The 13,323-nt window shown below is 51.0% G+C and overlaps 1 protein-coding gene across 1 annotated transcript in view; it reads left to right on the top strand.

The window, feature by feature from the left end:
- The window catches only part of LOC310919816 (microtubule-actin cross-linking factor 1-like), a 131,000-nt gene that overhangs the window by 71,208 nt on the left and 46,469 nt on the right, over positions 1-13,323 (top strand). Inside the window, exons 53-60 of the mRNA XM_083879362.1 lie at positions 424-580; positions 1,255-1,372; positions 2,606-2,668; positions 3,390-3,631; positions 4,347-4,476; positions 5,270-5,469; positions 6,148-6,643; positions 7,214-8,685. Coding sequence (XP_083735488.1) covers positions 424-580; positions 1,255-1,372; positions 2,606-2,668; positions 3,390-3,631; positions 4,347-4,476; positions 5,270-5,469; positions 6,148-6,643; positions 7,214-8,685 — 2,878 coding nt within the window. The remainder of the gene's footprint in view (positions 1-423; positions 581-1,254; positions 1,373-2,605; positions 2,669-3,389; positions 3,632-4,346; positions 4,477-5,269; positions 5,470-6,147; positions 6,644-7,213; positions 8,686-13,323) is intronic.

Here is a 13,323-nt window from a genome sequence, read left to right as displayed (position 1 = left end):
CATCCAGAGGCTGCCTTGTTCAATGGATGGAACTCTGGCCAGGGAGGAGAGGCAGCACAGCCTGGGCTCCCCCCGGGATGCAGGTGCCTGGGGAGACAAGGCATGAATGAACCCTGTCTTCCCAAAAGCATCGCTTTTCCCAGGACAAAGAGCCTGGGCAGGTTGGCAGTGGTGGTCCCATGGCTGTTGGCCACCACTGGGGTGCCCAAAAGTGCCACCAACCAGGATTTGAGGGGGTCAGCAGCAGTGAGGGGCTGGCACCGGGTGCGCCTCATTTTTGTGCTGTTCCCAGGCAACATCTAATAATAGTAATAATAATAATTTTAAAAAGGGCTCCTAGAGACACAACCATGCTGCATTCAGGAGGGGATAATTGCAAGGCAGAGCACGAGCTCTGACTCTCCAAAACCTTTTCACTCCCAGAGAAAAGGATGCATCATCCTGCCAGGAGCAACTGGATGAATTTCGGAATCTGGTTGGCGCCGTGAGGAAGTGGCTGAGGGAGAGCGAAGGCAAAATTCCACCTGCTGAGACCTCCCTGGGCACCCAGGAGCTGCAGCAGCGCAGGCAGCAGATCCAGGTGGGCCAAGGGAAGCTGGAATCAAACTGGGAAAGCATTGAAATGCTGGAATGTGCAACAAATCTTAAGAAGCAGAGAGGCCTGGGAGGTGGTTTAAGGAATCCTCAGTGTGCATCCAATGGCTTTCAGAGCAGGGAGCAGTGTGAGAGGTTTCCTGTCACTCCCTGTGCCTGCTCTGAGTGGGATTTGGGAGTGAGAGACCCAAGCACACTAAGTTTTTCTGGGTGTTTCCTGTGGTAGGTGTGGAAGGTGGCCTCCTGTCACCCGAGCCCCCGCTGCTCTCCAGCACAGGGATATGATAAATTGGGATGTGCCCGGAGTTTGACTCAGAGGCAGAGCAGCTCTGCTGAGTCACCCACAGCCCTCACACCCTGCAGTGGGAATGGGTTCATCCAGGCTGGGCTCTGCAGGAAGGGGGAGGAGGGATGTCCCCAGAATGGTGGGAGGGAGAAGGTTTCCTTCAGCAGACCCATTAGTTGGGAAGAGCTTTTTGCTGTTTGATTCCCCCCTGGCAAAAATAGATGTGTCACACCCGCTTTCCCCAATGCAGCCGTGGGCTGGTTCCCTGGGTGCTGTGTCCCGGTGTCACTGTGTCACCAGAGGGGACAGGAGAGGGAGGAAGGGCTGTGGCCAAACAAGTGTGGCCTCCAATCCCAAACTTTGCTTTTGAGCAGGATCTCCTGGAGGAATGGAAGGGGAAGGGGTCCCAAGTAGAGGAGATTGGCCGCAGAGGGACCCTCCTGGAGAACCTGATCGTGGAGATTACGGCCCCCAACACCCCACCCAAGGCAGGTGAGTTGTGGCTGATGCTCCTGAGGACAACTCTGCTGTTACCGCTGTGTCTTCTCTGAGCCTGCCTTGAGCAAAAATCGGGGTTATTTCCCCCTTCAGAGGGCCTGTGGTGATCTGAGTATGGTGAGGCTCAGCCCACTGGTTGAATCGTTGGTGCTCATTGCTTTAATGCATCATCCTAATTTGGCTTAATTAATTGTAGCCTAATGAGCTCTACATTACCTTGTGTTTGCTGTGCAGACACATATCACTCTCTGATAGAGCTTGGGAGCTCGTGGAAGTGGCTCCTGCTCTCTCCTGGTGATGTTCTTCAGCCTCCTGGGGGCTGGAGTTGTTTTAATCAACTTCCAGCATTTGGGTTTCATATCTGGATGACCTTTGGGGCTGCGATAGGCAGATGTGATTTACTGGTCTCCCTTTTGGCTTCAAGTCTGTGAGGCAATGAGATTATGTCTGGTTCATTTGGAAACCAGCTCAAAGATGTCTTCCAGCTTGTGAGAACAAGTCCCTGGACTCTCATCACTGATGGGAATTTACAGTCTGGATATGTTTGTTAGGATTAAGTTCATGAGCAATTCTTTGGAAAACCATTAGAAGTGGGGAGAGGCTTGTGAGTGATGAAAGGTGCAACCCCTTACATCCATGAAAGCTTTAAAATATGTGGTTATAAAAGAGTCTTGACTGAAAATGTCAATGTCACTTTGGTTGTGACATCTGGTGTCCAGAGAAGACACTGGTGCATCCTGCATCTCTGGGCAAAGAGAGCATGAACACAGGGCTGGTTTGAATAGTTTCATCCCATTAAAAAAAGGAGGATATGAGGGAATTAATCCCTTCATGGAAGGCATTCAGCAGTTTTATTGGATGTAATTCACAAAATTATGCTTAGGGTAGCACATGGCAAGACGCTTGTGGTCCCCAGTACTGCAGCCCATGCAGGAGCCACATTATCCCTGCTCTCTGGGTGATGTTGGGATGCTGGGAGAGCTGCCCATCTCCAGAAGCTTCAGAAGCTCCAGAAAGCCAGGAGCAGCTCCAGAAAAGTGAGGAGAGCAGGAGGAGTAGAGATAAAGGGATTCTAAACCAAATTAATGCCCAGTGCTGGGCAGGTGGGCAGTGGAGATGCCATGTTGGTGCTTGGTGATCCCTGTCATGCAGCAGCCATTCACCATGTGCTGTCTGCATTGCTAATGCTTCTGTCTTGTCCCTCTTGCCCCTGTCCCCTCTGCCCAGGTGCCACTCTGCCCACCCCAGGAGGCTCAGGAGGCAGCGTGAATGGATACCACACATGCAAAGGTGAGCTCGCTGTCAACATCGCTGAGCCGTCCCCCTGCCCCGTTTTTGTCCATGCATTTCCATTCCTTGGGAATACAAACCTCAATGTGACACTGTCATCATCCCGGTAGAAGGGAAATGAGCTTGGCAATGGGTTGGGAATTCTCAGCTGCTGTGATGGAGGGTGGAGGTCGAGCTGAAGGACGGAGGGGGGCCGCCTTGGTGAGTGACAGCACCCTGACACCTCGTCAGGGTGGTGTTAGGAGCTGATAAATGGGAGATCATTTTAAGGCCTGCAATTAAATTTATTGGTCCTGTGGAATTATAATGGCATCCAACCCTCCAGTTTGAAGAGCAATTTTAATTATTGCCCGTTATCTGCTGTTAGTTCGCCAGTTCAACGAGGTAATAGGTGCATAAAAATGGCTTCATATCTTGGTGCCAAATTACTTAACCTTGTATTAGCAGTGGCTTTATAAAAAGGGGGCTCAGTTTGCATCAGGCTCACAGAGAGCTTTGTTTGTAAACTGTCAAAGGGCATAGGGGGGACAAGTGGAAAATCCCCTGTGGCAGGAGAGGTGAGGATGATGAGACGTCGCTCTGCAGGCAGAGCGGACATAACATGGCCTCTTGATCCTCATCTGGGCTGTGTGTGGCTGCCTGGGGCTGAGTTAGAACCTGTTAGCCTGAGGTGGAGGACATGGGCAGTGGTGCTGACCCCGGGCTGGTTTTTCGGGCACAGATCTGACGGAGATCCAGTGTGACGTGTCGGATGTGAGCCGGCGGTACCAGGCGCTTGGCACGGCGCTGCAGGAGCGCCAGCAGCAGCTCTCGGCCATGCTGGACAGGATGCAGGAGGTGCAGGAGGAGGCCAGCTCCATGCTCAAGTGGCTGGAGTCCAAGGAACGGACGCTGTCCGAGCTGGAAGCCTCCTCCTCGCCCACAAAGACGGAGATGATGAGAGCTCAGGCTGAGCATAACAAGGTGAACTTCTCTTCCCGACTTTCTGGGGCCACAGAATCAGAGAATGACCAGATTGGAAGAGACCTCCAAGATCATTGAGTCCAACCCAGCTCTAACACCTCAACTAAACCATGGCACCTAGTGTCACATCAAGTCTTTTTTTAAACACATCCAGGGATGGTGTCTCCACCACCTCCCCAGGCAGACCATTCCAGTACTTTATCACCCTTTTTGTAAAAAACTTTTTCCCAATATCCAACCTATAGTTCCCTTGACACAGCTTGAGACCGTGTCCTCTTGTTCTGTCAGTTGCTGCCTGGGTCATAGAATCACAAAGGGGCCCAGTTCTACCCCTCTGCCACGCATCTCCCAAAGATGTGCTTTATTGCACAGAATTAAGCACAAGGGTTTGCCCTGAGTTAATGAAGGGAAATCCCAGATCAGGAATTCCAGGCAGACCCATGGAGCACCAGCCAAAAGTTCACCTTTGATTTTAGAGGGAAAAAGAGATTATTTGGAGCCCTTGCTGCTGGGTCACTCCAGCTTCTCCTGGAAAGCAATTCCCAGCCTTTCCCTGCCCTTGCAGCCAAGTTAGCTCACAATATTGCTAAAAAATTGATTTAATTAAAGAGCAAAGAACACAAATTATCAAGCTCCAGCTTGTGGCTGCTGCTTCATTCCTACTCAGAGATTCTTTTGCCCTGTATCTGAGGAAGTTCAAATCATTATTTTCCAGGCATTTCTGGCTGAATTGGAACAGAATTCTGGGAAGATCCAGAAGGTAAAGGAAGCACTTTCTAGCTTGCTGGAGAAATATCCAGATTCCCCAGAAGCAGCGAACTGGAAGAAGATGCAGGAAGACCTGAGTAAGTGCCCTGAAGCACTAATGAGGCTTCTGTCTCCAAACATCACGTTAGACGTGGTTCAGGAGTGTGGAGCGACCCCAAAGTCACGCCAGAGCAGAGTCACTTCTAATTAAAATTCAGTAAATAGCAAATCTATCTCTGAGCTGTCTGGTGTGGAAGGTGTTCCTGAGACAAGCACTGTCGTGATTAATGAAATCTCTGTGATGGATGTGGATTTGAAAGGATTGCCACCTTAAATTGCTTTAAAAAAAAAAAAAAAAAAAAGGGTGTGGGGGGGAAATGTGTTAGTGGCACAGGTTGATTATTTTGATTAAAAGCTTCACTGCTTGATACAAAATTCTAGTCATTAGTGAGGCTATCCTAGGTAATTAAGTGTTGACTAAACAAGGCTGTGTGTTCAAAAAGAAGCCCAGAGATTCCCTTCTTTGAAGTAGCAGGAATGTGTTGACTCCATCCAGGAGATCTGAGTGTGCTGTATGAGGACAGGTACACATGAGAGTATCCTCATTTATCAGGCCAGGGATGTGAGATAGCTCACCCAAGGTCAGCCCAGCTCATGGCAATAGTGACTAGAGCACAGAAATCCTGCTTGCAAGGTCTTCTAGAAGCTTCCAGACCATGCAGCCACTAGATTTGGGTAATGGCTTTATCAGGTGAAGAGCAGATGGAGCCACAGTAGTTTTATTGGAAAACAGAGATTCCGCCAAACCATGGGGAGGGGAAAATAACCTTGTGAATGGAGGGGTGAGCTGACCAGCAGCTTGACCATGGCCAACAAGAGGTGGTGCTTCAGATTGCAGGTGGGAAAGGGCCAGCCAGGCCACAGCAGCAAGGCAGCAGAAGCTGGAGGAGTCGGTGACTCAGCTGGCCACATTCCAGGCTGCCGAGGCCCAGCTGCGGCCCTGGCTCATGGAGAAGGAGCTGATGATGAGTGTGCTGGGCCCCCTCTCCATCGACCCCAACATGCTGAGTGCTCAGAAGCAGCAGGTCCAGGTGAGAGGGGGTTGTGTCTTCGTGGATGGAGGAGAGCGCCTCATCCAGGAGGGAGGTGGAAGGGTGTGCTTGTCTTGTGAGTGCTCTGATGTGCAGTGAGTGCTCAGAGACCTTGTGGCTGCTCTTCCAAGTGCTCCAAACCCTGTTGAGCCCAAACTGCTGTGAGTAACTTGAAAAGGGTGCGGTGATCAGCTCCCTTCCCATGCTGGATTGACTCACCAGTGAATCAATTGGCCCCTCTTGGAGAGTGGAATTGCTTTAAACAAGGGCTGTGCTGACGCTCTGCAGGACTTGCTAATGCTGCCCCTCTGCCAGCCAGCCTGGCCTTTCTTTCCTCCTGCTTCCAAATCCTAACATGGCTGTAACCAGCCACATCATGGAGCAAAAAAGCCCCAGTGGAGATAATTAGATTTGCATCTCATCTAAGTGGTTTATGCTACATTACAAGACAAATAAGAGAGAGAGCAAAGTCCTGAAGTCACAGACCCCTCCCAGCTTTTTAACTTCCAAGGTCATAGTAAATCTTGAGCTACTCAGCCCAACTGCTGTTCCATCCCAGGGCCTGTTCCTGCTGATTCCATGGGCTGGATAAAGCCCCTGGAGGTCTGGTTTGTTTTGACTGTGTGTACTTGGAGCTGTCAGTTTTATGCAAACATTTTTATTTTATTTCTGTTCCAGTTTATGCTGAAGGAATTCGAAGCTCGCCGACAACAGCACGAGCAGCTCAACCAGGCAGCTCAGAGCATCCTGACTGGGCCTGGAGATGTTTCTCCATCCACCAGCCAGGTGCGGGATGAGCTCCAAGGGATCAACCAGAAATGGTCCGAGCTCATGGAGCGCCTCAACTCCCGCTCCAGCCAGATCGACCAAGCCATAGTAAAGAGCACCCAGTACCAGGATCTTCTCCAGGGCCTCTCAGAGAAGGTGAAGGCTGTTGGGCAGCGCCTGAGCAGCCAGTCTGCCATCAGCACCCAGCCTGATGCTGTCAAACAGCAGCTGGAGGAGACCAGTGAGATCCGCTCGGACCTGGAGCAGCTGGAAGAAGAGATCTCAGAGGCTCAGACCCTCTGTGATGACCTCTCCGTTCTGATTGGAGAGCAGTACCTCAAAGATGAGTTGAGGAAACGTCTGGAGACGGTGGCACTTCCCCTCAAAGGGCTGGAAGATCTAGCAGGTGAGATGGAGGAGAAACTGCTTAAGAGATGTTGGAGTGTCAAGCTCCACTGCTGCTCTTTTCCCAAGGGCTCTCCTATCACTGGGTTTATGAAAATAATAGGGGAAAGCACCATTTATCACTTTTTAGGATTCTTCATGGCTGTTTTATGTGGGACCAAGCATGGGAGAGTTCCAGCTCCAGAAATACCTGAGCCTGGGGAAAGAGCAGAGGTGTTTAGTCCCACTGATGGGGCTCTTCACCAAGCAGGGTGACATGTGCTTGGAAAAAAAACCTGGTTCCTAAATTCCTAAACCCCAGGCCACCCTCCGATCTTAGGGTGCATCGTCTGGTTTCTGAGAGGTTACATTTAGAGACTGATCAGGAGAGCTGAGATTTCTGCATTACTGCTGCCTTTTACTACTTAAGAAATTTATGAATCAGTGAGCAAAAAGGAGCTGGTGATGCAATGGAAAGCTCCTTCCTGTTAATCAAAACACAGTTGGTGCATCTGAGATGATTTTAAATAATTGCACTTTGCTTATTTGATTTGAGCTTAATTGTCACCATCTAATCTCATTGCCATTCCAGCCGACCGGATGAACCGACTGCAGACTGCGCTCGCGAGCTCGCAGCAGTTCCAGCACATGTTTGATGAACTCAGGACCTGGCTGGATGACAAAAGGTGCCAGCAAGCCCAGAGCCAACCGATTTCTGCCAAACTGGAGAGGCTGCAGAGCCAAATCCAGGAGCAAGAAGAGTTCCAGAAGAGCCTCAACCAACATAGCGGCTCCTATGAGATGATTGTGGCTGAGGGAGAATCTTTGCTGCTTTCCGTCCAGCCTGGGGAGGAGAAGACCACTCTGCAGAACCAGCTGGTCAGCCTGAAAACACACTGGGAGGAGCTCAGCAAACAGGCTGCTGACAGACACTCCAAGCTCAAGGACTGCTTGCAGAAAGCTCAGAAGTACCAGCGGCATGCGGACGACCTCCTGCCATGGGTGGAGGACTGCAAGGCAAGGATGGCAGAGCTGGAGGTAACTCTGGATCCAGTGCAGCTGGAGGCCACTCTTCTGAGGTCCAAGGCCATGCTGAGTGACGTAGAGAAGCGCCGGTCCCTGCTGGAGATGCTCAACAGTGCTGCTGACATCCTGACTGACGCTTCCCAAACGGACGAGGATGACATCCGTGATGAAAAGGCCGGCATCAACCAGAAGATGGATGCCATCACAGAAGAGCTGCAAACCAAGACTGGCTCCATTGAAGAAATGTCCCAGAGGCTCAAGGAGTTCCAGGAGAGCTTCAAGAACATCGAGAAGAAGCTGGAAGGGGCAAAGCACCAGCTGGAGATCTATGATGCCTTGGGGCCGCAAGCCTGCAGCAACAAGAACTTGGAGAAGCTCAGAGCGCAGCAGGAGGTGCTGCAGGCCCTGGAGCCACAAGTGGATTATCTGAAAAACCTCACTCAAGGTCTGGTAGAAGATGCTCCAGACGGATCCGACTGCTCCCAGCTCTTAAGCCAAGCTGAGGTGGCTCAGCAGGACTTCAAGGCTGTGAAGCAGAAAGTCAACGACTGCTGTGCTCTCATGGAAAACAAACTGGAAGGGATCGGCCAGTTCAACAGCAGGGTCAGGGAGATGTTCTCCCAGCTGGCAGATCTGGATGATGAGCTGGACAGCATGGGCCCCATTGGGAGAGACTCTGACAGCCTCCAGTCCCAGGCTGAGGATATCCGTGCCTTCCTGGGCAAGCTGCTCCGCCTGAAAGGTGACATCGAGTCCTCCGAGAGTGAGTGCAAGAAAATGCTGGAGGACGAGGGCAGCCCCGACTTGGTGGGGCTGAAGCGGGAGCTGGAGACGCTGAGCAAGCAGTGCAGCAAGCTGACAGAGAGAGGGAGGAACCGGCAGGAGCAGGTGGAGACCACACTGTCCCGTGTCGAGGACTTCTACAGCCGCCTGAAGGAGCTCAGCCACATGACCGCGGCGGCTGAGGAGAATGAGGCCTTGCAGTGGGTGGTGGGGACAGAGGTGGAGACCATCAACCAGCAGCTGGCAGACTTCAAGGTGAGTTTGATTCTACAATGGTTTGGTTTTTATTGTGTTTTGTTAGTTTTTTTTTAAAGTGGTTTTTTGGCGTTGTGGTTTTTTGTGGGCTTCAAGCCGCGGCATCTTCGTTGTTTGTTGCTGTGATTGTTGAGTGGGTTTGCACTGTAACATCCTTGCTCTGGAGAATGTGTAATCCTGCTGGTGGACTTGATAGTCTGTGGTGAAAAGGTGTGGAAAGATTCTGGGCTTGGCAGGAAAATCCCTGTTCTCCTGGTGATGTGTGATGTTGGCGTGCCAGCACCTCGTGGGCTGGTAGAGGTGGCTGGCATTTAGATTTTGGAGGAGGAAGGGAGGGGTTTGAGTCCACCTGGGCTGTGAATTTGCACTTTTTGAGAGTCTAGTCCAGACCAGATCCTCCTGTAGGTCTGGCTCTGCCTGGCTCACTGTTCCTGTTTGTTGTTCACTCGGTCTGGGTCACACATTACGTCCATTTTGGGATCTTTGGGTACAAAAAGTGCCACAGATAAACTGTGAGACAAGGAGTACACTCAGGAAATAAAACCAAGGTGAAGTTTTATGTGGGCTGTTCACATTTCCAGCAAGGAGCTGATGGAGACCATCAAGATTTGAGAGAGGGAAGAGTGTGTTTTGATATATTTCTATACAGTATTATGATGTTTGGTCATGCTGTTACACTACATTAATTATATTAACACGGCTTAGAAATTCTCTTGCTGTGAAACTTCTATTCCTGATGTGCTCAGGAGTTGATGATTGGGCTGATTTACATCTGGCTGCTTGTTTCCTGGTGTTAATGGGGGGGCGGGAGGGAGAGGCAGCTTTACAGCCATTTACTTTTCATCTCATGGCTAATTGATCACGTTCCACCATTTGAGCAGCTCTGTGAAACCTTCACCAGGACAAGTTGTTCCTGGTTTGGGTTTTGCCTATCCAAAAACAAAAAGAGCTGAAGTGTATTTATGGGACAAATTCGACCTCACCTTATGGTGTTGCTTGTGTTGGGCAGTTTGCTTTGAGCTGATGTTGATGAGAAGGATTTCGATTCACCATTAAACACCACAGAGTCACTTGGAACAAATATATCCAAAAAGGAGATTTGAGTCCTTAAAATCAGTGAACCTTTCCTGCAGAACAAGGGATTATTCCTGGCTGAGCAGCTCTCATTAGGAACAATGACAAAACCCAGACTGGGCAGGAGCAGCTTAACCCACCGTGGTGTTTGCACGTGGTCCACAACTCAGTGACCTTGAGGATGACCCTTTAAGGTGTGGGTGACCTGAGCTGAGGGGGTTTGGGGCTCTGAGGTGTCCTTACCAAGAGTCATTCGTTGGCCACTGAGGCCACGTGGAGCAGTTGAGGCCTTTGGGGGTGGGAAAGTGAAAGCTGCAGCAGTGGTGGGAAGGTTTTGCTGTGTAATGGCTGGGAGTGAAATAGGGGAGAAGCACAAGTGGAGGATGGAGCAATCGTGGTTACAGCAGCATTCCTTCGCTCCCCCTTTCCTCCATTCCTCCCATGCACGGTTCATCCCAAGGGATTTTTGCACAAATCCAAACGGTTGCAGAGCTGATCTTGGCAAAGCTTCACCTTCTGCTCCTATCTAAGGGAAATACAATCCCAGATTTTGATCTGCATGTGGAAGAGCATCAGCGGGGACTGGAGAGGGAGAGCTGTAGAAAAGCCTGGCTCGTGCTCCGTGGGGAGCTTGGGGGGCTTCTCTTGCTTGCACCAGGCTTTTATTTCCCAATAAATTAACTCTCTAAGACAATATCACAACTCTTGCCCTCCTTGGATTGCAAACCAGGGGCGCGCCCAGAATATCCTGGTGGAGCAGAGGAGCTCCTCATGCTGGCAGTGCTCCGGGGGGAGGATGGGGTGATGGATGGGGTGATGGGGGCTCTCTGGGAGCAGTCGCGCTCTGTCTGTCCAGAAGGCTCAAATGCAGGCAGATATTATGTCTTAAGGCATTAATTTTAATGAACATCTGTGTAAATGAGATGCAAATCAGGCACAGCCCCCGGGGCTCCAGGCAAGTTGCCAGTGGAGCCCTGACAAAGGTGGGCACTTCTGGACTCATTGTGTCCAGATTTTAATAAAGGAGATACATTGAAGGCTCTGGTGGAGGCTGGGAACGGATGACTTTGGAAGCAGCTCATATTTGAAGCTTCCCATGTATTTTTCTTTTCCCTTTTCTTTCCCCAAAAGGCCACAACCTCCTTAACTTTTGGAAAACTGCCATTTGTGCATTTCCTCTCTCTCCACCCCCCCAGCCCCTTTCTCAGGTCACAGAGGGACTAATCCTGGCTTTGGGATGGATGAGCCCGCTGTAAGTTTTCCTCCTGGCTGGGTTCCTCCGAGGCAGGAGGCTGGGAAGCAGCTGTTGGATTGTGCTCAGGGGGAAGCTTTGTTTGCAGGAGGGGTTTTGCTTCAGTCAACAAGCAGATTCGATTTTGGGGATGGGTCCTCACCAGCTCCCACGGCCGTCAGGAGCCAGGACAATGATCCAGGATGAAGCTGGAGTTCAGGGAGTGTGGGAAAACTAGGCAGGGACTGGTTGGTTGTAGCAAGATTGTAAGAAACCCCATCTGGAGGAGACTTGAAGGGGTCATCGAATTCAGCCCCGAGTTTTCTGGTGAGATCAAGTGCAGCTGAAAGGCATTTCTGTGGTTTGGAGCCTGTGCTTATATGGACATCCTTATGGATCGCTTTGGATCCAGCTGTGCCACAGAAGAAATAACATGGGTTTAGCTCATGTTAAGCTGTCAGAGCAAAGGAACCTCATCTTTAACTCCTGATCTCCAGCGGGAGTTTAACCCAAGTGGCTCTCATTCCATAGCTGCCTCTCTGAGGAGCTTCTTTTTTGAGTAAAAAGGTGCTAAAAGCTGGGAGAATCTTTGTGCTGAGCTTCACACAGCCAAGTTGGGCTCTTCAGCACGAGGGACAAGTGGCAGGCACCAGCAAGAGCTGCTCGTAGGAGTTTCCAGGCTGGGGCACTTCTTCCCCCTCCACTGTCTCTGCTGTCAGCTCAGGTTTCTCAAAGCTTACGCTAATATTAAATTTTAATGACTGGAATCAAATGAGCTACAGTTGAGATGTTTCTAAACATAACAGCTCTGTGGATTTAGTTTGGCAAACAGCAGAATTCCCCAGGGAAGTGATTCCCCAGGTACAGATGAGACGGGGGGGGAGGGGGGGGGTCACTCACATGGATGCATAGGGGGTTTCTGCCTTGCTTTTTCTCCATCACCAGCAAGCCCTGATCAGCTGGATGACCCTGAGTAAGAACCCCAAAAATCGTGAAACTAATGGGATAAAGCTTGTGCTGCTCAGTGCAAGTGGCTCATCCTCCTTTACACGCCGAAGAAGCAGAGGTGAGGTTTGCTGGTTGGCAGCAGAGGTGCCAGAAAGCCTCAGGCATGGGCTGGTCCTGTCTGGCCAAGAAGCACCCATCAGCCTGGGCCACGGAGCTCATGGAATCAAATTCTTGGGTGTTTTGGGGCAGACATCTGTGCTGGGGTAGCTTGGCCTCCTGGCTAAGCAAGCTTAAGCCTGGCTTTTGTTTATCTTTTACTCAGTGGATTTTGAACTTGGGTTTCAAAGTGTGGCTTGTGCTTGGCGTTGGCAGTTCTGGTCTGGGACCCTCTTTGATTCACAGTGTTGTTTTTGAACAAATTCTTAATTTCACCTACGAGGCACAGGGTTGATGCTCAGCCCTGGGTCAGCTGGCAGGGATTTCTGGGCTCTCTGCCTTACAATGCTCAGGAGTGAAGGATCCTGGTGCCTCCCCAGTCATGGAATCATGGAATGGTTTGGGGCAGGGACACCTTCCACTGTCCCGGGTTGCTCCAAGCCCTGTGCAACCTGTCCTTGAACTCTTCCAGGGGTGGGACAGCCATAGCTTCTTGTGAGCATTTCCTCCAGTGAGGAATCTCAGCTGTATCCCGACAGGGTGCTTTGCCTTGCTGGGGACACTTTGTCCCCGTGAGGAAGATGAGAGCGGGATCAACCCTGCATTTCTTCCAAGCTGTGCTCAACAGCCAGAAGGGATTTCTGTGAGAATCTGGAGCACTTCCCCCAGAATGAAACCCAAGGATGAAAAGCATCGAGCTTGACAAAACCAAAGGGTCACCGTCACTTTCGGTGGGTGCAGGTGCAGCTGGCTGAGGGGAGGGGACACCTGGTGACGTGTCTGTGCTTGGCTGGACACCATGGGCTGGTGGGTCCTGCTGTCACCACAGCTTAGCTCGGCGGCGCTGGGGCACGGCACAGGAATGTGGCGAGCCAGGACCTGCCGCAGCTGGCACAGCCAGGCTGTTTATCCAGGGTCTGGCCTCCCCGAGTTAATTAAACCCCACCCTGGAGAGGAGGGAGGAGCAGGAGGGGGTCTCCCGCATCCAGCTTTCAGTGGGTGATGGCTTTGCCCAGGCAGCGGAGGGAAGAGATGGGATTTTGGGATCCTGCCTCTCCTCTTGGAATTTTTTTGGGAAGGTTTTTGGAAACTGGAGTTGCTCAATGCGGTGAACTCTGGCAGTGCTGTGTCACAGCAATAAAGGTTTAATGATGGATGATGAAGAGGGGGAGGGAGAATCCCTAGACAGCAATAACTGAAGCCTCACTGCTTTATTTTAGAGTAGGTCA

The sequence above is a fragment of the Zosterops lateralis genome (genome assembly GCF_965231275.1).
Source record: "Zosterops lateralis genome assembly, chromosome: 28".
Classification (NCBI taxonomy): domain Eukaryota; kingdom Metazoa; phylum Chordata; class Aves; order Passeriformes; family Zosteropidae; genus Zosterops; species Zosterops lateralis.
The sequence above is the reverse complement of the archived record's forward strand: the minus strand, read 5'-3'. Positions and strand labels throughout refer to the sequence as shown.